The sequence below is a fragment of the Micromys minutus genome (assembly GCF_963924665.1).
Source record: "Micromys minutus genome assembly, chromosome: 30".
Lineage (NCBI taxonomy): Eukaryota > Metazoa > Chordata > Mammalia > Rodentia > Muridae > Micromys > Micromys minutus.
In genome coordinates, this window is record NC_137965.1 from 13,534,905 (window position 1) to 13,560,929 (window position 26,025).

At 43.1% G+C, this 26,025-nt stretch overlaps 1 protein-coding gene across 2 annotated transcripts in view; it reads left to right on the top strand.

The window, feature by feature from the left end:
• CCDC170 (coiled-coil domain containing 170) overlaps positions 1–26,025 on the top strand; it is a gene marked incomplete at its 5' end in the record, with an annotated part of 68,352 nt that overhangs the window by 8,484 nt on the left and 33,843 nt on the right. For both annotated transcript variants that reach the window (XM_080941990.1, XM_080941991.1), the window contains 4 exons: positions 8,926–9,054; positions 10,358–10,614; positions 13,944–14,088; positions 16,441–16,626. In XM_080941990.1, coding sequence (XP_080798116.1) covers positions 8,926–9,054; positions 10,358–10,614; positions 13,944–14,088; positions 16,441–16,626 — 717 coding nt within the window. The remainder of the gene's footprint in view (positions 1–8,925; positions 9,055–10,357; positions 10,615–13,943; positions 14,089–16,440; positions 16,627–26,025) is intronic.

A 26,025-nucleotide genomic window follows, 5' to 3' on the forward strand; every position in this document is an offset into this window, starting at 1 on the left:
AGGTTCAAGAGAAAAATGTATTTTAAAAGTATTCATATTTTCGTGTGTTTTAGCAATATATCAGATTCACATGGCGGTGCACATTATATAAATGCGTTTGCAAGGCACAAGCAAAATTATTTGTAGATCCCAGAGTAAAATCACGGGTTTGAGGAGCAGATGAGCTTGTGAGCTTGAAAGCAGGCTCCACAGTGCAGTTCTGGTGGGCGCCTGGCTGCCCCTGCCTTTGAGGTTACTGTGAGGACCGAGTGAAGTAAGTTAGTATTATGATAGTTTGTGTTTTCATGTGTCCAGTCCTTGAGAAAGGATCGCCAACTTCAATATTGTTGTTCTTGGGACAGATACTTGAATACAGACATATTTTGGAAGATGTGTATGCATAACACTTGTGTGTGTGTTCATATGTGTGTGTGTGTGTGTGTGTATGTGTACGTTTATGTGTATATGTGGAGGGCAGAGGACAACCTTGAGTGTTAGTCTTCCCTGTACGCTCAGAGACAGAGTCTGTAAACAAAGCTAGGGTTCCAGGGAGATTTCTTTCCTGGCCTCCTGTTATCTCTCAGGAATGCTGGGATTACAGACACTTGCTACTATATCCAGTTTTATGTGGGTTTTGGAGATTCGAACTCGGATACTCGCGCAGCAAGCCTTTTACCCACTGAGACCTTGCCCTAGCCCCGGAAAAATGACATTTTTATTTATCATTTATTTATTTAAAGCTAGAATATTTTTCTCATTTATTTATTTATTTATTTAATGTACATGCATGCTCTATCTGCATGAGAAATCAATAAATCTTGAAGATATAAGTGACACGCTGCTGTTAGCTTCGTTCTCTGATTCACTTTCAAATAGTATGCTTTTTTTTTAAAAAGATTTATTTATTATATAAGTATATTGTAGCTGTCTTCAGACACACCAGAAGAGGACATCAGATCTCATTACAGATGGTTGTGAGCCACCATGTGGTTGCTGGGATTTGAACTCCTGACCTCCGGAAGAGCAGTCAGTGCTCTTAACTGCTGAGCCATCTCTCCAGCCCAATAGTATGCTTTTGAGATTTCTGTATTTTTGCCTTAGAGATTTGGTTTGACTTTTTAAAATCTTTGTTTTTGAGATTATAATGTAGTTATAATATTTCTTCCTTCCATATATCCCTCTACATTCTCTTTCAAATTCATAGCCTCTTTTTTTCACTAACTGTTATCAGATGCATATACATATGTAGCTCTATATAATATATAATGTAATAATCTATAAGCCTATACAACATATATTACATGCAATGCATACACACACATACACACCCATACATTCCCAAGTAGAACTGGTTCGGTCTGTATAATGTTTCTCATATGTATATTTTTAGGGCTGACCATTTGGCATTGGGCAACAAATTGGTGTGCTCTTTTCGGGGGGAAGAACTTTCTTTTTCTTGCTCTCAGCTTTCCTGAGTTACCTACAGTTCTTCGTGTAAGATGGAGGCCTCACAGGGTCTTCCCTAAGCAATTGGCCCATTCATTGGTATCACTCAGTTCTCATTTCGGTGTAATGTTGGTGAGACTTTACGGGTCTAGCTTCTGATGTTACTAGGATGCAGTCTCACAGCAAATTCCCTGTTTTCTGGCTCTCACAGTCTTCCCATCCCTCTTCTGCAATGTTCCCTGAGCCTTAGGTGAGGTCGTGGTTTGTGGATGTATCCACTGGGACTGGGCTCCAGAGCTCTGTATTTTGATTGGTTGAGGTTTTCTGTGTTTCCTCAATAAGGTGAAGACTACACTTACCTGTGGGTTAGAGAACAAATGTTTGGTTCTTTGAACTGCTTTCTTGATTCTCATCTTATGGGCACACAACAGTTTGGTATGCCCTGTATTAATAACTATGATAGACCATAAGCCTTGTGTGAGACTAGAAGGGAAGACAGCAGGGAGCACGCACCACAGTGACTGCCGTGTTGTACACGCTTGTTTACAAAGTGTATTTTGAATTCATTTTTTAAAATTATATGGCACAGAAAGGCAACTGTGGCTGTCCTTCTCCTTCTCCCTGTCCCCCTCCCTCTCCTCCTCTCCCTCCCCTCCCCTTTTTCCTCCTCTTTCTCTTCTTCTTCTCCTCTCTCCCTCCCCCTCTTCCTCCCTCTCCCACCCCATCTCACTACTATTTGCTTTTTAAAGATCTGTCGATATAATTTCCTTTTGGGATTGTACTTTTGCTCAGTTTCAAGTGGTATTTTAAGGACAGCCCCTAGTCACGGGGTCATTGTATAGAGTGAATGGGGACAGTTCCTGGATCCTTGGATACAGTGGTGTCTCATCATTGGTGTTTTATGTAAGTACACTGCACACTGTCTTTAGACACACCAGAAGAGGGTGTAGAATCCCACTATAGATGGTTGTGAGCCACCATGTGGTTGCTGGGATTTGAACTCAGGACCTCTGGAAGAGCAGTCAGTGCTCTTAACCGCTGAGCCATCTCTCCATCCAGGAATCATTCTTAAAGCACATACTGGAAGGGGTTGGCACTTCTGTGTTTGTGACCATGGCTGCTGCTCACGGCATAGTGTCTTTAGCAGAGCAAACATATGAAGACTGTTCTAGAAGAGTTTCAATAGGTATATTGAATTAGAATTTATGTAAACCATAATGAAGTGGTTCAAGAGAAGGTAATGTAAAATGGGGGTGGTCACCCGGCTTCATGCAGAAACGTATTCTGAAGCTTGCTTCTACCTGCTAAGGAACGGATACTCAGACTGTTTTTTTAAGTCCAACACCTACAACACCGTCCCCTTAGGCATGCATCATCCCCGGAGACCAAGTGCTAAGCAGAGGGGAAAAGCAGGAGGCTCAGGCGAGCCCTGACATCAGAGTTTGACTAGCCAGTGGGCCACACATCTCAGGACAGTTCTAATTGTAACCCAACACATTTCAGGTCAATATTATAGTATGACACCAAAAAGAGAGATGTCTGTGGACTAGAGGAGTGATCAAGTGAAAAGATTTGTTTTTCAAGACAGTCCATGTGCTGTGACTTGAGGAAGAAACTTCCTTGTGGGGAAAAGATGGGCCGAAGGATGGAGTGGCTAAGAGCAGCAGTGAAAACCTGTGTGTGTGTGTGTGTGTGTGTGTGTGTGTGTCTGTGTGTGTGAGAGAGACAGAGAGAGACAGGGATACAGAGAGAGGTGTGGCAGGAAAAAAGAAAATGAGACGGGGGGGGGGGGAGTGGGAGTGAGTATGGGGGAGGGAAGGAACAATTCCATAATGGAAGCATCTGTAATAACTCTGTTGAATATTTACAGTGGTGTGGTGCCAGAGCAAAGTGGAGATTCCTGGTGGGTCCCAGAGAGGATGGAATGGGCTCTAGAGCTTTAGTGTGTCCCAAACTGGCACCGATTTTCTTCTTTGTCTTCTTCTCTTTCTATTTTTGCCCGTGGGATAATAAGATAGCTAGGCACTGTGGTGGCAAGACTGGCCCCAACACGGCCCACGGGTCAGATGATCGGGTACACTGTGTACTGAATGAGAGAGCTAATCTTTGCTTTGTGGCACCAAACTTCAAAAATAGTTTTTTTTTTTTTTTTTTTTTTTTTTGAAAAGAAGATGGGGCGTTCTCCAGGCAATGTCATCCATTATCACAGCAGCATCAGCAGCAGGATCAAATCTTGTGTAGTTGGCGCTCTAAAACCAATATGAAATTGCTCCACGGGCTATCTGGGAAGACAAATGGATAGGCCTTTCCTTTGACGCTAAGGATAGAGCTAAAAAAAAAAATAAACTGAAAATTGTTTAATACTTACAGGTAAAGTTGAGGGATTAAAAGGGGGCGGTGTCCAGGAGGGCTTGATGAGGAGAAACCTCCTGAACGTCACCTGTCACCTTTCCCAGTCTGTGTTGTCACAGTCGTCAATTTGTCATTGTGGTCTCTGTAGAGAGACTGAATAGCGGGGCTAGTGAAGTTTCGCTCTGCTTGTCCCTTACTTAACAGAGGATGGAGGAGAGCGAGAAGACAAGGTCCTCTAAATCCACATGAGCAAAGGTCGTATGAGCTCATACAGACCGAGGCAGCATGCGCAGAGCATGCGCAGAGAGAGCATGCGCAGAGAGAGCATGCGCAGAGAGAGCATGCGCAGAGAGAGCATGCGCAGAGAGCATGCGTAGAGAGAGCATGCGCAGAGAGAGCATGCGCAGAGCATGCACAGGGCCTGTGGCGTTCTGCACCAGGTACTCTGTGCATGCACCGTGGCTTCCAGTTTGGTGTTTTTAATGGGATTCCTGAGTGTGGAAACCAGTGGGTCTCTGGCTCTTGTGCCTTCTCTCGGGCTTTCTCTTCTGTTTGTCTTGTCAAGCTCCAATGTGTTAGTGTTGTTTTATCTCGGTATATTTTATCATTTCTCAGAAGCTTGTTTGTTTTCTAATGAAAGACTGGAGGGGAGTGGATCCAGGGAGGCAGGAAGGAACTGGGAGGAGCAGAGGGAAAGGGAAGCTGTAATCAGGATATATTTCTGAGAAAACAAATGTATGTGCAATAAAAGGGAAAAAAAACTTAATAGAGAACGTTAAAGGAACGCACAGTTTTTGTGAAGGACCAGGAAAATATGGGAAATTATAATAAAAAAGAGACTATAATCCAGCCCTGCGATGGAAAGAAACACAATATTTCTTTCCAGCATTTAAACACTTGTATTTAATGTTACAAATGGTACTCTTACCAGATGCTTAACACTGGTGCCCCTCCTGAAGGCCAGGATAATCGAGTGCATGTGTGACGTACACCTGCCTTGACACTGTCTTAGACATAGTTATAGGAAATGCATTTCGTGGCTACTTTTTCCTTCTCCTTCTGGGTTATGGACACAAGCATCCTCACTGTGGCTTTACAATTTCTCGGTTTTGTTCCATGAAGTTTCCTGGAGGCAATACAGTGCCCCCACCTAGTAAGAGACCAGTCTGTCTCTCACTTGCCAATTTATAGGGTTCTACAGTTCAGAAAAGGTCTTTGTTAATAATTGTCACGCGAATAAGATTTTTCATTGCTTTGATAACTTCCCACCCCTTTGTTGTTATTAGAAACCACAGAATGGTGATCATCTTTCTGCACGTCCCTGTGCACACGTGTGAATAATTTTTAAGGTGATATAGTTGGAGAGTTGAGATGCTGGGCCTGACCATCTTTGTTCTGGGGTAGGGAACATTGACACCAAAGCTTTGTACACACTGGGCAGCCTCACTACCTGAAGCACTTTGTAGCCCTGTTTTAACCAAAATACATCCTTATACATCCCACGAACACTTGAAGATGTTAATACTTTTGATATTATCTTCATTCTATCAGAACCTGCTAAGACAAAGAGTTATTTCTGAACTATTTCACACGGTTCTTACTATTATCTTATTATATCATAATTATATTTATAAGATATTATATTAGTGGGCACATTGCATTTTTATTAGAAGGAGATCAATAACAAGATAATCATAGTACTTGCTAAATGTCATGTGACTTGTTGCTGGAAGAAATCATAGCCCCCGGGGAGCTTATTTTCCTAATACAATTTTTATTAAGTGGTGGTCTCTAAAGTTGAAATCTCTCCTGAGGGCACTTCTGTCCCTCAAGGCCTCATGGGGGCGGTGCAGCAGTGGGGGTGACAGTCAGTGGGGCCCTTCTGAATCCCGAATGAGACTAGGAAGGGCAGGGTGTGATTCTGCCCTGAGAGCTCCCCTTCAGCTCCTTCTGCTCTTTCCCCAGGAGTGCTTAGCCATCTTGGTTGTGTTGTGACTGCAAACACTGGGTGTCACTAACTGTCCTGGAGCTTTTGTTTGGCGTCTTGTGGACACAGGCCATGGCAACGTTTGCTGTCCACTCCTGGGCTGTGGGATGGCTTTCGAGGTCATGGTTATATCAAGCAACAGTGGTTGGTGGTGGTCCAGTAGTCTCTGACTGTCATTAGTGGCTTCACCAATGAGCCTTCTGAGGCTACCGGGATATTCCATGAAATTCTCCTCTCCGTGACCTCTCTTAAATTCCTTAAAAAAAAAAAAGTGTTTTTTCTACACATCTTTCATAAAGACCACAGAGAGAACTCACAGAGCTGATTACATGTGCATGTCTGCTTCAGTTCTTATGGCTGTCACAGAATGCCTGGCAAAAGCAACCAATACAGTTACTAGTACCCACATGGTAGCTCTCAACTGTCTACAACTCCAGCTGTAGGGAACCCAGTATCCTTTTCTGGACTTTTCGGGTGTCAGGTATACACAGGTGGTGCATAGGCATCCATGTGGGCAAAACACCCACACACATAAACACACACACACACACACACACACTCTCTCTCTCTCTCTCTCTCTCTCATACACACACACACACCCACACACCCCCCCACCCCCCCACCCCCACACACACACTCTCTCTCACACACACACACACACCCACACACACACACTCTCTCTTTCTCTCTCTCACACACACACACACCCACACACCCACACACACACACACACACACTCTCTCTCTCACACACACATTCTCTCTCTCTCTCTCTCTCACACACACACCCCCCCCCCACACACACACCCATTCTCTCTCTCTCTCACACACACACACCCACACACACCCTCTCTCTCTCTCTCTCTCTCTCTCTCTCTCTCACACACACACACACACACACACACAAGCTGGGGTGAGTTGGTTAGGCAGGGATCCTTAGTGGAGTCAAGAACTGGAAGGACCCAGACTTCTTGCAAATGTCCACCATCCTGTTTACATTCTTCTAAGTTACTCTCGAGACCTGAGAAAGATCTCGACATTGAGAAGAAAATGACAAAGTGAATCTCCGGGAAGGAGGGAACCTTCTACATTTAAGTCACGCACGAGATCTCTCTGAGATGAGAGGGCAGCCCGTCATCGTATTTGGGAGGACAGTGAAACTGCTCTACAGGATGTAACCAATAGAAAGAACCTTTTTAAATGACCCTTTTCTGACTCTTTTTTGTTTCGGGCAGGATTTGATTCAGACAGTGTTAGAGTTAAGTAGGAGGAAACTTAAAGGTATTACTTTAATTTTTGCGTGTGTGTGCACATGTGTGTGGTCATTCATGGTTGAGTGCCCCTGGGCACATGCCATGGTTCTCTTGAGGAGGTCAAAGGTCAACCTGGGATGCAGGTCCTCACCTTCCACCTTGTGTGAGACAGGATCTCTTTGTTGTCTATTGCTGTGTATTCTTCAGGCTGGCCTGTGAGCTGCTGGGACTCTCCTGCCTCTGCATCTTACTGTAGGACTGCTGGGACAGACAGACTTTTAGATGGGTCCTAGGGAACTCAAGTCCTCACACACAATTGCATGGCAAGTGCTTTATCCTCAGAGCCATTGTCCTAGCTAGGGAAAACCTCTAAGCAGACGCTCAGTTGCTTGCTTGCTTTCTCCATTTTCTTCTAGTTGTTTTGCTTTGTGCCTTTGAGATAGGGTTTTATGTAGCCCAGGCTGGCCTTGAATTTGCTAGGTGGTCAACGATGATCCTGAATTCCTGATCCTATTGCTTCTAACTTCTAAGTGCTACCAGGCCTGGCTATCTTCCTTCCTCCCTTCTCTCTCCCTTCTTCCTTCCTTCCTTTACTTTCTTTTATTGAAGGTCTAACCCAGGGCACCACTCTACTACTGAGCCTAGGCAAGCCACCTTATTTTTCTCATATAACACTATAATATTTATTTGTCTTGTAAGATATAGGATTTTGCTATGTTGTACAGATTGGTTCCACACTCTTGATCTCCTGTCTCAGCTTCTCAGGTTCCAGGATTATAAGTGTGAGCCATGGCATCAAACTCCAAAGACCAATTTTTAAATAAACAACTTATCTTTCTGTGGTAGAGATGTCTGGTGTATGTGTATGATTGTGAGTGTGTGTGTGAATGTAAGTGAGTGTGCATTTGCATGTATGAGTGTGTAAGTGTGTATGAGTGTGTGTATGTGAGTGTATGTGTGTTTGTGTGTATGAGTGTATGTTTGTGAGTATATACATGTGTGAGTGTATGTGTGAGCGTGTTTGAGTGCATGAGTATATGTGTGTATATGAGTATGTGTGAATGTGCATGTTCATATATTGAGTATGTGTGTATGAGTGTGAGTATATGTGTGTGTGTGAGTGTATGTGTATGAGGTTGTATGAGTGTATGTATATGAGTATATGTGTGTATTAGTGTGAGTGTGTTTGGGTGAGTGTGAATATTCATGTACATGTGTGGAGAGCTGTGAGGTGCCGCACCCTGAAGATGGCGCTGGCTTCCGCCTTCCACCTCCTTGATGGCGAGTGCTCTCAGTTGTAAACAACTCCTTATTTGGCTGTGCCTGTTCAGCTTGCCTGCTTCCGCATGAAGCAGCCTATCTGCAGGGCCCGCGTGGCTTACAGGGGTTGGCGGGCGGTCCCTGGCGGCGGAGGCAGAAGCAGAAGCTTGTTCAAGGATCCTGAATAAACTGCTTGAAGAAGATCTTCCCCGGGTCCTGTCTTCCTTGCTGGTCAAGGTTGGGCGCGACATACATGTATGTGTGTATGTGTGAGTGTGTATGTATATATATGTGTGAGTGTATGTGTATAAGTGTGTTCGAATGTATGTCTGTGTGTTTATGTGTATGAGTGCGTGTGAGTATATACATGTGTGAGTGTATGTGTGTGGATATATGTGTGTGTATGAGTGGGTGTGGGTGTACATGTGAGTATGGGTGTATGTGTGCGTCATTTCTTGGACTGCCTCCTGCTTCCCTTTGAACTCTGAGAGCAAGACTGAAACGATCTGAACATAATACACAGTCTTGGTCATGCTTTTTGTATATTTGAAATACAAAGGAAATGCCCACCGGAGATATCTTTGCGCAGCCTCGGATGACAGCCTGTTTAACACTTTTAATGCTTTGTCTTTTGTGGAAACTCTACTAGGGAACGGCCGATCGTTACCCAGAAGTCCCTGTTACCCGGGAACAGCTGAACCACTACCGGGATGTGGCTGAAAATGTTCAAAGTGAGCTTGCAGCAACGCGGGTCAAATTCGAATGTGCGCAGTCCGAGGTGAGACCCTGTACACATCTCTGCTCAGAAGTGCACCTTTGTAGCTTTTTATGGAGTGAAGCAGGGTTAGAAACAGAGAAGCAAGAACGGGATTTCAATCCACTGACAGAGTTTACACTTACTCTTGTGGGCTTAGCTTCTCCAACTCTGCTGGCTTTTAGAAGTTAGAGAAAGTCTGTATAACTTGGGAGACCTGAGGACTTTGGATTAAAGTCACATGGGCCTTGGGGAAATTCTTCCCTTTATGTGGATCACTTATAACCAGAGCTTGTAAGAAGGATTTCTGATTTTTTTCTTTAATTTTTAATTTTTTTTTTTTTTTTTTTTGGTGTGGCAGTTCTGATTGGCTGGGCAAACTCCAAGCTCGAATAGTGTAGTGTAGCTTCTGATCCCCTCTGGATTCGTTCTGCTCACAGTACATGGGCTGTGAGGGGTCTAGACTGGCCTGTGAGGCTACTAGCAGTTGCTAAACTGGTAACATATGTGTTACTCTTCATGCATGCATACTCCCAGTTCCAAAGAACCATGTATGTGTGAAGATGGTCCCACAGAAGAGACCCAACATTCTCAAATGCAAACGCCCTCCAGAAATTTGGTTCTGCTGAAGCCACAGAAGTCCAAGCCTTTCACTTGCATAATTTCCCTTTGCCGCTGTGTTTCCCCCAGGAATGTGAATATAATTTTTTTTTCTTTACCACATATAATTATGGTCTAGAAGGCCAATGGAAGAAATACTGTGATATCCTAAACATCTGGATTTGCTCGAGAAACAGTTGTGGCCATGAAATCACAAACACTGTGGCTTGGAGGGTCCTCAAATCATTGCAAATCACTACTAAATGCAGCAATACTGCTAGGGTAGATGGGTTCCCATTGTAAGATATTTTATTGCTTTTTGTAATATCCACCACAAATGCTTCCTGAGTGGCATGAAATTAGCTTAAGATGTTGCTCACTTTTATTTTATTTTATTTTTTTGTCTGTGTACTCAACATCGAATTGAAGTTCTCTCACATCCTATATACAATTACTCTTTCACGAGGTTATAACCCAGCCTCCAGCTGACTTTTGAAAAAGATAAACTATTATTATTAGTCAGGAACTTATTCAGGCATAATTTCTGATTTGGTAATGCAGCTCCAAATTCGAGAAAGAGAAAATGAAATTGGACGAGGTGAAGAATAAAACGGTGAAATTTAAAATTACAACATTGGCTCTTTTGGTAGGTCCTTCCAATGGCACACACATTGTTAAATCCCTTTGTTCGCCCCCCCCCCCCATCCCCTGCCTCTCTCCACTTTAGCTTCGAGAACTCCGCTCCAAGATGCTTTCTAAAGAAGTTTGCTGTCAGGAGCTGAAGGCAGAAATGGAGAACTATAAGGAAAACAGTGCTAGAAAATCATCTCTCCTCATCTCTTTGAGGGGCAGAATACAGGAGCTCCAAGAAGAATCAGCAGCATTTTCTGCTTCTAAAACCAGAGCAGAGCTCTCTGCCCATGCCACGATGAAGGAGAACCAGGAATTAATGAAGAAAGTTCTAGACCTGAATGAGAAATTACAGTAAGAAAGTTTGGAAACATTTTCCAGTTTGTTAATGGCTATACAAGCTTTGGATCTCAGCTTACATCTTGAGTGATCTTTGAATGCTTTACATGACTTTTCCTTTAAACTCGAGCTGAAAAAGCAATTATAGATCTCAAATATCTTTGTAGTCTTGAAACTTTAGTCAAGCTGGAGTGTTGTTAAGTATTTCAACAAACACAGTGTTGTCTTATGCAAGTGTAGAACCTTGATGGAGGCTGTAAAAGCTCATCCCAGTTGTAGTTTTGAGAGTTTCCTTTAGACTTCACTCCAGAGCGATAGAGAAGCCCACACAAAGAATGTACTTAGAGGCTAGCCAAAACATTCAAGGAAGAAAGACTTCTACAGACATTCCTCCTTGGTCTTTACTGGGAGTTTATACTGAGAACTCATGACGAATGTTCTGCCTCCACCTCTGAGTGTTAGGATCACAGTCATGCTGTACCATGAACAGCTATAGACATCACTATTAATGAAGTAGAGCATACTAATTTTATGTATTCCATCTTAAAAAATGAATCAATACCTTCAGCTCTTGTCCTCTTCTACCTATAGAAAAACTTTTTTTGTTTGTTTGCTTGAATTTAAGACAGGCTGTCTGTCTTAGGGTTCTACTGTTGTGAACAGACACCATCATCAAGACAACTCTTATAAAGGAGAACGTTTAACTGGGACTGGCTCACAGTTACGGAGGTCAGCTGGTTTAGCCAGTGTAAATTTATTACTCATAGTTCTGGAGGCTGAGAGTTCAAGACTAAAATGCTGCTGATTTATTTCCTAGTAGGGATTTACCTTTGGTTAGAAGATGAACTTCTTTTTGTTTCCTCCCCTGGTAGATAGAGAGAAAGAGACAGATTCTTTCTTTTTTCTTATTCTTCTTACTCATAGGGATTCACATGCATGACTTAATAATTACCTCTGGGAAACCTCAGGTACATACATTATCTTAATGGAGGCTCCAGACTCAACATATGGGGACACAGAAGCACCCAGATCACAAAGGATTCTTTCTTCAGTCAGTGCACACTCCCAGCCAAAGCGATCCAGTTAAAGCACAGATGAGATGGTGTCAGTCCTCAGCTTGAAGTTCCTCAGTTATTTCTTTTCTTACTTAGGGCAAAGACCTAGTGTGCTTATAGCCCCAAAGGCCCATGCTAGCCTGCCAGTGTTACTTTTTTCTCCTTTAGTCTTTCTGTTCCAGCCCACTGGATTCTTTCCTGCTTCTTGAACTGGACAGACATGATCCTCCCTCAGGACCTTTGCATCTGCTCACCCCTTTGTCTTCAAGGTTCTTCCCCAGATAGTATGGCTTCGTCTGATCTAGGCACTCACTCAGAAGGACCTGCCCATTGACCTCTCCCATGAGTGGCATGTCTAAAAATTCACCCCCTTTTCTGTTTGATCATTCTCCTTCAGTATATTCATAGTAATACTATATATTTTTACATGGATTAATATTTGGATCAGCCTGTCTTTCCAACTAGAACATATGCTTCACAGAACAAGGATTTTTCTCTTTTGTTTACTTCTGTAGTTTTCACATCCTTGCTAGGATCCAGTGCATAATTGTGTTCATCCGTTGTCTACTAGATAAATGCAAAATACAAACTTATTATTAAAAACACATTTACAATACAGAAAAACCCCAAGAAGAAATTAAAAATTACTCAAAACCTTTGTTTATAGAAAATCTTAATAATAAACATTCCTTGAATAGGCTTTCAGACAGTTTTGCTAGTACATTGTTGCTGTTTTAAAAAGTCATTCAGTTTATTATCTTAACAGACATATCTATTCTGTTTCTAAAATAGCTTCATTGGGAGCTGGAGAGATAGATCAGCAGTTATGAGCACTTCCAACTCTTGCAGGGGAGCAGGTTTGGTTCCCAGCACCCAAATGGAAACTCACAATTGTTCCTTTATAACTCCAGTTTCTAAGGGATCTAGTACCCTTCTCTGGCATTCATAAGTATCAAGCACAAACAGATTGCACATACATACTTGTAGGCAAACACTCATGCACATAAAATATAAATAAATAAATCCTTAAGAGCTTAACTTATTCAGACTAGTTCCTTAGCTGTTTCCTGTAGTTTCGTTATGACATTTGGCATAAAACAATCTGAACAATGCATTTGCAGACACTTAGGTTTTTATAGTTATGTGATTATTTTCTTAGGGTAGATTCTTGGAATGTTGTTAGGTCAGTCGGGAAGCCAGTAACTGTGGACATAGCTTGGTGACCTTTGCAATAAAGCCATGATGTTGAAATCTTGTGGCTAGAGTGTGGGGCCACGTAGGCAGATCTGTCAGATCCACGGTGTGCATTGTGCTTCTTGTGTGTACAGAAACTACAGACAGATCGACAGTAGCCATTTATCAGTGTGCTTTCCTAAATAGAAATATGATATGCTTTTGAGCACATGCAATTACATGCTTTGTTAATCATTGAATAGAGTCAAAAATTTCACAGTAAACACTTAACGTGGGAAAAAGAAAGCAATAATCATGACTATTGTCTAGAATGCTGAAAAAAATGATACCAAATTACTGAGATGTTCTAATTTGTCTTCAAAGTATGTATGTGGGTTTTTTTTTTTTTGATGTTTTCTTTCTAAACATTTAAAACATTGGAAATGCACTGTACTATTTCAACAAACCTATTGGAGATCATATACCTGACATTCTCTTAACTTGTCCATTTCTAGACATTGCTAATATGCTAAAGAGGCTCTCTATGTGGCTTCTAATATTGCTTTTTCCTTGTGCTTGAATGGCTTATATATATATATGTATGTATGTATGTATGTAGGTATATATGTATGCCCAAATGTCCATATGTTTATGTGTCTGTCATTTATGCTAGGCCATGAACTAGAACCTTATAGATCACCACATAATGTCTAAAACAGAACTGAAGCTTGGCCCTCTAGCATTCATAGAGTGCTGTTCATCTCCCCTTGGAGGGCCTTGGGCCTTGTGGGTTGTGACTACACACTTGGCAAAATGTCCGTGTGCCAACCACATGCCTTCATGTCTGCAAATCAGTTAAAAACAGAAGGCAAAGGCTCCTCCTTCTCTCTTGTTATTAGCTCCCTATACCATGAAGACCTTTGTCTTTGGCAGAGAGTAGGTTCCCTGAAGGTGCTGACATTCCTCACTTCCTGGCTTGGTTTAGTTTTTGCACTGGGACACTATTGTATTGGAAGTGACCATTATTCCCCATGGATGTCTTTAGTCCTGACTTGTTTTGAAGACTGTTGTCTGTTATGGTGCTAAATCTTGATTCGTTTGTTATTTGGCTGATAGAAACTGTTCCAAGGCAAATGAGGAATCTAAGAAACAAGGCTCAGAGAATCTCCGGAGATACGAGGAATTTCGGACTCAGCTTTTCGATTGCTTGACTCTAGATAAGAAGTATGAGGAGGCATCCGATGAAGATTTAATTTTAAAGGTATTTGCATGCAGGTTAAAGGCACTGTAAACATGGGGTTGTCTTGGTATGTAATAGAAAAGGAAGTGCTGTGGTTGAGTCTAGGGGTGTCAGGAGACCAGGAGTAGCCCAAAGGTTGTGTGTTAGGCTTTCTATTGTTGTAATGAAAACACTATGGCCAACAAACAGGCTGGGGAGGAAAGGGTTAATCCAGTTTCCACTTCCAAATTATAATCCATCATTAGAGGAAGTCAGGACAGGAACTCAAGCAAGGGTGGAACCTGGAGGCAGGAGCTGATGCAGAGGCCATGGAGGGATGCTGCTTACAGGCTTGCTTCCCCATGGCTTGCTCAGCCTGCTTTCTTATAGAACCCAGGATGACTTGCCCAGGAATGGCACCACCCACCACTGGCTGGGACTGCCCCCCCCATCAGTAATTGAGAAAATATCTTATAGTTGGATCTCATGGAGGCATTTCCTCAGCCGAGACCCCTTTCTCTCTTCCCTCCCCTAGTGATAACCTAAGCGCATGTCGGGAGCATTATTATCTGCATTCCTAGTGCTTTGCCCTTTGGCCCTTATCTAACTAGGAGAGCCCGTGTTCCCCCACCAAAGTCAGCTGGCATGTGTAAATGGCAGTCGACTCCCTCAATCTCTCCTCTCCTCCCACCGTCCACCCCTTCTCCCATTTTCCTAAGAAAAGGGGAAGCCTCCCATGGATATACACCAGCCCTGGCATATCACAATGTAGTACAACCAGATGCACCATCTCCTACTGAGGCTAGATGAGGCATCCCAGTAGGTGGAAGGGGTCCCAAAGGCAGACCAGAGTCAGAGACAACTTCGGCCGTTAGGAGTCCTACTTGAAGACCAAGCTACAGAACTGTAATATATTCACAGAGGGCCTAGGTCAGACCCATGCTGGTGCCCTGGCCAGCAGTTCAGTCTCTGTGAGCCCCATGGGTCCAGGCTAGTTGATTCTGTAGGTTTTCTTGTAGTGTCCTCGACTCCTCTGGTTCCTACAGTCCTTCCTTCTAAAAGAGAGGATTCTTTAAAAAAAAAATAGTTTTAATTATGTGTATGTGTGTGCACATGTGTGTTGGGTGTGTGTGTGTGTGTGTGTGTGTGTGTGTGCGCGCATATGACCTTGGAGGCCAGGAGGTGTTAGATTCCCTGGAGCTGGAATTACAGGTAATTGTGAACTGCTTGATGTGGGTTCCGGGAACTGAACCTGGGTCCTCTGGAAGGTTTGTATGTACTTGTCATTACTGATCCTTCCCTCCAGTCTCTCCCACATCCCTTTTAGACAGGGCTCACCGTGTCACCCTGACTGGCCTGGAGCTCTTTGCGTAGACCAGATAGCCTTGAAGTACAAAAGGTCTACTTACTTGTGCCTCCTGAATTATGGGGATTTAAGCTATATGTCACTATACCTAACCAGGAAGCTCTCATAATAATTCCTTGGCTAACCATCTGATGAGTGGATAATACATGCTGGACACTGCTTTAGGGATGTGGTAGTGAATGGCACCAGACAACACCGAGAGCTGTCATCATGGGGTCGAAATGGTGCCGAGGTGGGTAACTTTAATGTCATCCCATGTGGTAAAAGTTTCTGTGAAAAAGATCGTCATGTGAGGTCGAGTGAGGGGGCGACAGACATCAGAGGTATTGGAAGCTGGTTTAGGCAGGCTGAACAAGGGGGCACTGCCTCAGAGCTGGGACTTACAAGGATGCCAGGAAGTGAGCGTGAGGATGCGACAGAGTATCCAAGATCGAGGAACAGGACTGAGCTGTGAAATGTGCAGGGCCTGAGAGCTGTGCCCATTCCACAGGTGGGCAAACCACACAGGCTGACCTTGCTCGCTGCAGGTTCAAGTCCTGCTTCTGCACTGTCATGGCTTATGTATATGGTCAGTAACTATTACAAACGCACTCAGTAAGCATTTTAAAAGGCACATCATGAAAATCAAGAAGTCCCATGCACGCTAACACCCACGACAGCCACTTTTAGCTAGCTCCATAGCATGTATACAATCAGAAAGATATTCGTAAGAACAACTGTTCTGTTTTCTCTGCAGTGACTCCCATGACAGTACCCCACACACGGTAGGTGCCGTTGGATGTGGGCGGAGGGCAGCTTGGTCAGAAGCCTTTGACATCCCCTTAGCCTATCATGTCACCTTCAGCACGGATCTGCAAGTAATGGCCTTTGGGGAGGCTGCCTTTGAAAATTCGAGCGTGTCTGTTGTTTTTATTGTTTAGTGAGATCACAGCCTCATCAGGCTATAGACTGTGAGCTGTTTGGAGAAAACGGATGGAACTGTCTGTTTTTCTCTCTCTTTACCACAGCTGTAATTTCTTTCTCTTCAGCTCAGAGAGCTGCACAAGGAAAGCACGTTCCTCAAAGGACAGCTCACTTCTCTTGAAGAGACCGTAACCGGCCATGAGATGGAGGCAAAGGCTAACAGAGAAACTATCATGAGGCTGGCAGCCGAAGTCAGCAGGGAGCAGACAAAAGCCGCCTCCTGGGCAGCGGAGAAAGACCAGCTGAATCAGGTACCCTGTGCCCTGCTCACAGAGCAGATGTGCCCCCTGAAGTGATAGGCTGAAGTCTCAAAGGCTGCTGTGGGGGCCTTCTGTGGGGGGACGTGACCCAAGTAAGACACATGATATTTGATATATACTTTTTATGCTTAATTAAATATTTATTTCTTTTGTTGTTGTTTTTGTTTTTGTTTTTTTTTTTGTTTTTTTTTTTTTGAGACAGGGTTTCTCTGTGTAGTCTTGGCTGTCCTGGAACTCACTCTATAGATCAGGCTGGCCTCAGACTCAAGAGATTCGCTTGTCTCTGTCTCCCAAGTGCTGGGATTAAAGGCGTGTGTCACCACCACCTGGCTAGATATGTATTTCTAATTGTAAACAACAAAATACAGAATAATTTAAAGGATTTGCCGACCAGGCGGCTCACTTTGATTAGATAACAAGAAGGGTTTTCACGTTCAACTCTTAGGTTTTGAACATGTAGGTAGTAAGTTTAAAAGATACAAAATTCTTATTGTGCAAAAGATATTAAATGGCACTCCTCCCCTTCCTCCCTCTCCCTAGCCATCCATTTCTCCCCTGGGAAACTTGTTATAATTTTTTAAATTTAATTAATTTGTGTGAGTGTGTATATTTGAGTGTTGTGCACACATGCACGCACACCTGCCTGTGTATGCACAGCTGAAGGTCAGAGATTGGGAGGTTTTTTTTTCCATTTCTTTCCACCTCATTTTTTGAGACAGGGTGTCCCACCAATCCAGAAGCTCACTAACTAGCTAAACTCTCCTCTCTCTCCTCCCTCTTCCTCTGTCTGTCTTTCTCTTCCTCCCTCCCCTCCCTGTTGCTTTCCCTCTTTTTCTCCCCGCCCATGCACACTTGGCATTTTGCACAGATGTTGGGATCCAAATGTAAATCCTCATGTTTATGCAGAAGCAATCTGAGCAATCCTAGCCTTTACAAAAAAAAAACACATGTAAAAAATATTGATCCCTCTATAACTATTCAACATACACGTGTATGTACATATATATAATATATATAAAATAATATGCTTTCTATGTGTTACACATATGTTTTCTTTTAATAAAATGACAATATACTACACACTGTTATAATTAAGGCCATTATAAAGAATTTATCAGTCACTTTTCTGTTGCTGTGATAGAACACCCTAGCAAAAAGTAATGTTGAGGAGGAAACGTTTATTTTGGCTCACAGTTGCAGATGGGATACAGTCCATGACGGCAGAGAACATGGCAACAGGAATATGACGCCCCCTGGTGGTCAGGGGGAAGACTGATCATCGCACAGGAAGCAGAAAGAGAGGAAACAGGAAGTAGGGCCAGCTCTTAAACCTTACATCCCACCCTCAATGCTGTACTGCCTCCAGGAGGGCTTCATAACCTCCCCAAACAGCACCATCACCTGGGACCCAGGGTGGCAATAGATGAGCCTACGAGGGTCATTTCTCATGTAAACTACAACAGTCCTATATAGCTTTGCACATGTCACCTGTCATACAAAGCAAAATCGTAGAACACTGGATAGATCCAAGTGTGCAGATGCAGTAATTCTGAGAGGTGTCAACATAAGGGCACGACTCTCACTTAGAGACTTTTATTTATATGAGGAATAGCCTGATCTTTTCCAACTAGCTAGCACTTGTTTGAGTGGGAGACTGAACTCCATATATTTACCACTGTAGACACGTTTAGTGCACTTTAAATTGCGTGATGAGGATACCTGTGATTGGATTAATAATACCCATTGCCTTCTAAAGGCTCTAAAGAGAGTCGATGCAGCCAGTCAGGGGAATCGCTGTGGAGCTCGTCATAGATGAGGACTTTCTGATTAGGCAGCAACTGGGTGTTCCAGAGAGACTGCGTGACATAGGAATGATGTCATCAGATGCATAACATCTCTCCTGCTTTAGCTTTGTGAAGGCTGGGGTTATAGGCACGTGGCACTGTACTCGCCTGGTCTCTTTGGTGTGTGTGTGTGTGTGTGTGTGTGTGTGTGTGTGTTTTCTTTCTGTAGTTATCTGAGATATCTGTTGGGTAACAATTATGAGGTCATACCTTTCTTTTTTGCTTGCGATACTGGGAATTGAACCTGGGGCCTCCTGCATCTTAGGCAAGAGGTCTACCATGAAGGTGTACTCTTATCTTTGTTCCTGGGGAGATTAGCATTCATCAAGCCTTTCCTGTATTAACTACCCCCCTCAGAAGTGGCAAATTTATATGCTAGACTATTTATATGCTTAGAATCCCTCCCTCCATCAGCTTCCAGTCTCTCTCCTTTCCCTCTCCCTCTCCTTCTCTTTCTCCCCTTCCCTCCATGGCTCTCTTGCTTGCTACATTGTTTTTCTTAAAGGACCCACAATCCAGAATACATCTGTGGATACATGAGTGCTTGGCTGCTATAGCAACACTAGTAAAAACAGTTTCTTTCTCATTCTTACACATCCATTTTTATTGTTTTGCTGTCTAACAGTTTATTTTCTTGGTGTTCTAAATGCCTTGATCTTTTTGCATCTAAAGCTTCTTTGAGATGGCCCTGTGACCCTGCAGCATTTTAATCCTTCCTTGCTCTCAGGATAGAGGCTGTCTCCCAGGCTCACTTGCAGTTTTCAGGTTGCCAGTCCAAACCACTCAATTCCCTAGAGTCTGGGTTCTACATGGTGCTTAGGGACCATGCTTTCTCCTGGAGATGTGCCCACTTCCTGTACCTTTACCATTATCTCAGTGACAGTACCAACTGCTTGGCGAGGTTGTGATTTATTCAAGTCCATTCAGTTATGTTGCAAGGCTGGGACCCGAATCTACATCCTCACATGCTCTGCCTCTTATCAATCATCCCCTTTGTATGACGGTCACAGTATTGTAAGAGGGTGTTGGCAGGGATTATTTATCAGTGGAAGAACAATAATAAACAGCCACGTAATTTTCCTTAGTGAGTGTTAGCTTTCAAAAAGCATCTCTGGACATTAGCAGGAAATTAGTGAGAAATCATGTCATAATATTACACGAAACAGGAAAAAGAAACCCAATTTCTTTTCTTATATAAGTGTCTTTGCTTGGGAGTGACTCTGGAAACTCATCCACTTTGGCTCCAGGTTCCTGCCAACATCATAAAAATTGTAAAATAAAAATTTGGGCAATAAAAACCTGAGGTCTTTAATAAAGTGCTCATTCATGGAACTATTTATTACTCTGATGATTTACTATCGAAAAATCCTGTCAAGTGCTTTTCCTGACATGTTGATGGCCTCAGCAAGAACCTTCAGACTGTTTTCCAAAGTTCTCCTTCTGAGGAAGGATGCTTTGTTTCTATTCAAGTCCAGACATATGTAAGAGGCAGAAGTAGCCACACAGCTGAGGTGCCTAGAGCTACAAAATTTGTCTCTTTTGCTTTGCTTACCTTTAAGGCCCAAGTATGGTAGCAAACCCCTTTAATCTCAGAATTCAAGAGGCAGAATCAGAAAGATCTCTCTGAATTAGAGTTCAGCCTGGTTTACACAGTGAAATCCAGGTCAGCTGGACCATACTGTAAGACCACCCCCCCCCAAATATATTTATATCCAGGTGTTTTATCACATGTGGTAAATATATTATTTAGAAATCTTTAGCAGTTGTTTGGTTTAGGTACTGGGAACTGAAGTGAAGATCTCAGGGGTCCTCTGGGCATGGTCTGCCCATCCAGCCCCCGTGGCACCAGGCAGGGTGAGGTGAAGGTTGTGTACCTGTTAAGTACACATGTTTTAAAATCTATCAAAGCTTAACACCTTTTATCTTTGTTATCTTAAAAAAAATCCAACTTTATTAAAAGTAGACACTTTGCCCACACAAGCCACACACACCTTTCCCAGAGTCTAGAAATTAAAGTCAGAAGTTAAATATACACATAGGATTTTCAATAGCCTCTATTCTTTAACACTGTTAAGATTTTTTTTTTTTAATTTTTTGATTAGAACGAAAGCTAGGCACTATGGTGGTTTGAAAGAAAATGGCCCCATAGGTCTGTAGGGAGTGGTTCTAATAGGAGGTGTGACTTCGCTGTAGGAAGTGTGTCACTGTGGGGACAGGCTTTGAGGTCTCCTATGTTTAAACTATGCTCAGTGTGACACACAGTCTCTTCTGCTGCCTGCAGATCACAATTTAGAACTCTCAGATTCTTTCCCAGTACCATGTCTGCCTGCATGCTACCATGCTTCCCACCATAATGATAGTGGGCTGAACCTCTGCAACTGTAAGCCAGTCCCAATTAAATGCTTTCCTTTATAAGAGTTGCCTTGGTCATGGTGTCTCTTCACAGCAATAGAACCCAAATTAAGACAACACCCTTAAACTATCAACAGCAAAACTAAACCCTTCCTCATTTGAGTTGCCTTTTTCAGTTCTTTAAAAAAACAAAACCAAACCAAACAAAACTCTTAATGGTAAAAAGAAGAAAGACGAAGGCTCTGGCTTAGGTGTCTAAGATCCTAGCTTTAGAATCATTTGAATATGCAGTCCCAGACATGCAACTTTATCTTCTGAATCTCTGGTTTCTTTTAAAATTATTTGTGAAATGGGGAAACGATTTAAGTATCTTCTAAGTATTCTTTAGTACTAAGTTATAGTTAGTAATCTCTTGATATCTATGGGGGATCCAATTCAGAATGCCCCATGGATAACAACATCTGTGGATGTTCAAGTGATTATATGAAATACTATAGTTTAGTATATACATGTTCTAATAGACTTTAGGTTATCTCTAAATTACTTGCAATACTTAATACAATCAAAACAGCACACAAACGATCACTTAGCAAGAATTCACAAGGGGAAGCTCTAGCATCTAATTTCCCTTCTGCATATTTTTGACCTGCAATTGGTTGGGTCCACATACGTGGAAGCCACAGTGACAGAGAGCCGACTGTGACATCCATGGACTCATTGTGCATCTGGTACCTCATTTGTTTTTTAATTCTCTTTCTCAGTGACTCGCTTTTATCTAGAGGTTAAAATAAACATGAGGTTATTTGAAGAGAAGAGGCCGGTGGAATAGTTCCTGGAAGTAAAAAAAAAAATTATTAGGCATAGATTATCAAAGAAATTAAAGCAGTCTAAAACTCACACACCATGTTGGAAGAAACCTTAGGTAATTTTCTATTTAGATCCCAGTTCTCATAAAAATATAAATTGTTTTTAGTTGCTTACTCTATTTTGAGACAAGGTGTCATTATGTAGCCCTGGCTAGCCTGGAACTATGTAGACCAGGCTAGCCTGGAACTATGTAGACCAAGCTAGCCTGGAACTATGTAGACCAGGCTAAGCTCAAACTCACACAGATCAACCTGACTCTGCCTCTCAAACACTGGGGTTATAGGTGTGTGCCATACCTGGTATATTTTATTATTCCAGCTTACTAATTATGTTTGACAGTGCTGGATATTGACCCAGGGTGCTGTGTATACTAGGCAAGTGCTTTAAAGATTATCTTTAAAGATTTCCCTTCTACCTGGTGCCTGTAGTTCTCACTGGAGCAATTCCCCATCAAAGGAAGAAGAGACTAGAATTTCTACAGTTTATGCCCTAACCATGGTAGTATCTTACTTCACAGAGTAAACTGAAATCTCTATTTTTCCTCCTCTCCTCTCCTTTCCTCTCCTCTCCTCTCCTCTCCTCTCCTCTCCTTTCCTCTCCTCTCCTCTCCTCTCCTCTCCTCTTCTCCTCCTCTTCTCTTCTCCCCTCCCCTCCCCTCCCCTCCCCTCTCCTTCTCTCCCCTCCCCTCCCCTCCCCTCCTCTCCTTCTCCTCTTCTCCTCCTCTTCCTCCCCTCCCCTCCCCTCCCCTCTCCTCCCTTCCCCTCCCCTCCCCTCCTCTCCTTCTCCTCTTCTCCTCCTCTTCCTCCCCTCCCCTCCCCTCCCCTCTCCTCCCTTCCCCTCCCCTCCCCTCCCATCCCCTCTCCTCCCTTCCCCTCCCCTCCCCTCCCTTTTTCTTTCCCCTCCCCTCCCCTCCCCTCCTCTCCTTCTCCTCTTCTCCTTCTCCTCTTCCTCCCCTCCCCTCCCCTCCCCTCCCCTCCCCTCCCCTCCCCTCCCCTCCCCTCCCCTCCCCTCTCCTTCTCTCCCCTCCCCTCCCCTCCTCTCCTTCTCCTCTTCTCCTTCTCCTCTTCCTCCCCTCCCCTCCCCTCCCCTCTCCTCCCTTCCCCTCCCCTCCCCTCCCCTCCCCTCTCCTCCCTTCCCCTCCCCTCCCCTCCCTTTTTCTCTCCCCTCCCTTCCCCTCCCCTCCCCTCCCCTCCTCTCCTTCTCCTCTTCTCCTTCTCCTCTTCCTCCCCTCCCCTCCCTTCCCCTCCCCTCCCCTCCCCTCTCCTCCTTTCTCCTCCCCTCCCCTCCCCTCTCCTCCCTTCTCCTCCCCTCCCCTCCCCTCCCCTCCTCTCCCCTCTCCTTCTCTTCCCTCCCCTCCCCTCCCTTTCCCTCTTCAATCCTTTCCTCCCTTTCTTCTCTCCTCCCTTTCCTTTCTCCCTCCTTTTACACCTTAGCATTTTATTATATTACCCACATTACGATATTGGCATTGTCAAGGTTTACATTCTGCTTTTGAAAAATTAAGTTTTATTAGATGGTTTATCTTGAGGTTTCATTATTATGAGTCTAATCTTAGCCGCAATAGAACCCACCAGATTCTGCTGTAAAGATCCAGTGGGAACTGTCCGTGGTCCTCCAGGCACAGAACAACCAGCTCAGGGCAGTGTTTACAGCTCAAGCAGGCCAGGAACACAGTGGCTTCTGGGGCAGAGTTTGCTAATAATGAGACTTTTTTTGTCCTTTTTCAACATACACAGTGGTATTGGGACAGCTCTGATGGGGGAAAGGTCAGCTCGTCTGAAGCAAAATGTTGCCCTGCAGAAGCTGCCTGTGGTGGCCTGCTCTTCTATAATCCTAGCTCTCAGGAGGGAGAGACGAAGGCTGGAGAGATGGCTCAGTGGTTAGAGCACCGACTGCTCTTCCAGAGGCCCTGAGTTCAATTCCCTGCAATCACATGGTGGCTCACAACCATCTTAATGGGATCTGATGCCCTCTTCTGGTGTGTCTGAAGACAGCGGCACTGTACTCAGATACAATAAATAAATACATCTTAAGAAAAAAAATTTCAGGCCAGCCAGGACTCTGTCTCAGCAAAACAGAACAACAGAAAAGAAGACAATTGCAGGAGTGAACCCTCCCCTTTACAGAGGTTTTGGAAATCAGGATTATAGGTATATACCCTCATGCCTGGCTTCCAAGAGATTTTAAGGTATTTTTTTTTTTCAAGTTCAAGAGATTTTTGTAATTTGTTTCTAAAATAAAATAAGTAACCCTGCTTTCAAAATCTACCACTGGTCCTCTGTCTGCACACAGCTATTAGAATCTCTATTCCTATTGATAACCCTGAGTTATTACTTACTATGTTTCATCTGGGATGCTCTTAGCTCCAGTTGGTCAGCCTTCAGGGCCATCTTTTTGTGGCTTAACTAACCCACGGCAGCTTCTTCCTCTCCTGTGGTCCCTCTCCAACCTCAAGCCCGAAAAACCTGAACCCCACCTATGCCATTTCTGCCCAGCCATTAGCTGCTTGTATCTTTACTTACCAATCAGAAATAACTTGGGGCCAAGGTGTACATGTTAACTTATCTCTGGGACAACCCGGTCTTGAGATCATCTATGCTTTATAATTTTGCTTGTAGTTATATTTTTTCTTTGTGATTTTCTTTGTTGGGGGGGAGTAGAATTATAGTTTTAAAAGACATTTGCATATTACATTTTGTTAGGTATTATATAGAAAACGTATACTCAAATTAACCCTATTCACACGAGTATGCCTGCCTGGTGGGGGAATTGCAAGGTTTAGTTATTTATTTTAACAGCAGTGGGTAGAATTAAACAGATGGCTTTTTAAGTTTATAAAGTTAGTTTAGAATTGGGGGAATAAGCTTCAGCCAGAAGTTCCCACCTTGACAAGAGCTAATTGCTGTATTTTAAAGAGGTAATTTCATCTCAGGCATATATAAATCTATATTGTAGTTAGCAAGTTCATGGTAGGAATGAACTGTTTGTGCTTATCATGTGTGAATATGTATGTGTTGTGTGTGTATGTGTGTGTGTGTATGTTTTGGGTGTGTATGTGTGTGAATGTATGTATGGTATATTGTGTGTTTGTATATGTGTGTGTGTATGTGTGTTGTGTATATGTGTGTGAATGTGTATGTGTGGTGTGAGGGTTTGTGTATGTGTGTGTATGTTTTGTGTGTATGTGTGTGAATATGTATGTATGGTGTGTGTGTGTGTTTGTGTGTATGTTTTGTGTGTGTATGTGTGTGAATATGTATGTATGGTGTGTGTGGATGTGTTTGTGTGTGTGTGTATGTGTGTGTGTGTTTGTGTGTGTGTATGTTTTGTGTGTGTATGTGTGTGAATATGTATGTATGGAGTGTGTGTGTTTGTGTGTGTGTATGTTTTGTGTGTGTATGTGTGTGAATATGTATGTATGGTGTGTGTGGATGTGTTTTTGTGTATGTGTTTGTGTGTGTGTGTGTATGTGGTTGATGAGGAATCTTTTCCTTTACTGCTCACTACCATATATATATATATATATATTTTTTTTTTTTTTTGAGACAGGATCTGTCACTGAACCAGCAGCTCACTGATTAGGCCTGATTGGCTGCATTTTTAAATCTGGGGTCTGGGGACTTGAACTTAGGTTCTTATGCATTTGAAACAGGCACTTAATGCATTGAGCCAACACTACACAAACCAAAACATTTATTTATTAACTTATTTTGTTTCAGATTGACTTTGGCATTTCATTGACCACTTTATGTCATTTAGACCATTTTTGTTACATGTAATAGTGAATTCATTACTATTCATTTGCTGATTTAGTAGGGCTGAACCTAAAGATTTGTTTATCATTTTATTGTTATTATTGTTATTATTATTATTATTATTAATTACTGTTACTATTTTTTTAATATTTTTGAAACAGGAACCTGTATGTATCCCTGCCTGTCCTAGAACTTACTATGGTAGACCAGGCTGGTCTTGAACTTACAGAGATCCACTTGCCTCTACCTCTTAAATGCTGGAATTAAAGGCATCTAGTATCACACCCAGCAAGATCTGCTAGTTTTTACAAAATGCTCTAAGCAGTGCCATTTGCATAGGGTCTGCCCTTATTTGCAGATGTGTCCTCAGTGGAGGTCACCTCTGAGTTTCCTGGAGAAGAAGCTGTTTGTTTCTCCTGTGTCAGTGTGGTCTGACAGCAGTCACCGGGTCCCGGCTCCCAATGCTCCTGTCACCGCGTGGCTCATGCTTCAGTGCATCCTTGAGGTAGCTATGCAACGGGACTCCATTCCAGTGGCTTGCTCCCAGGGACTGTACAGATAATTGCATGTGC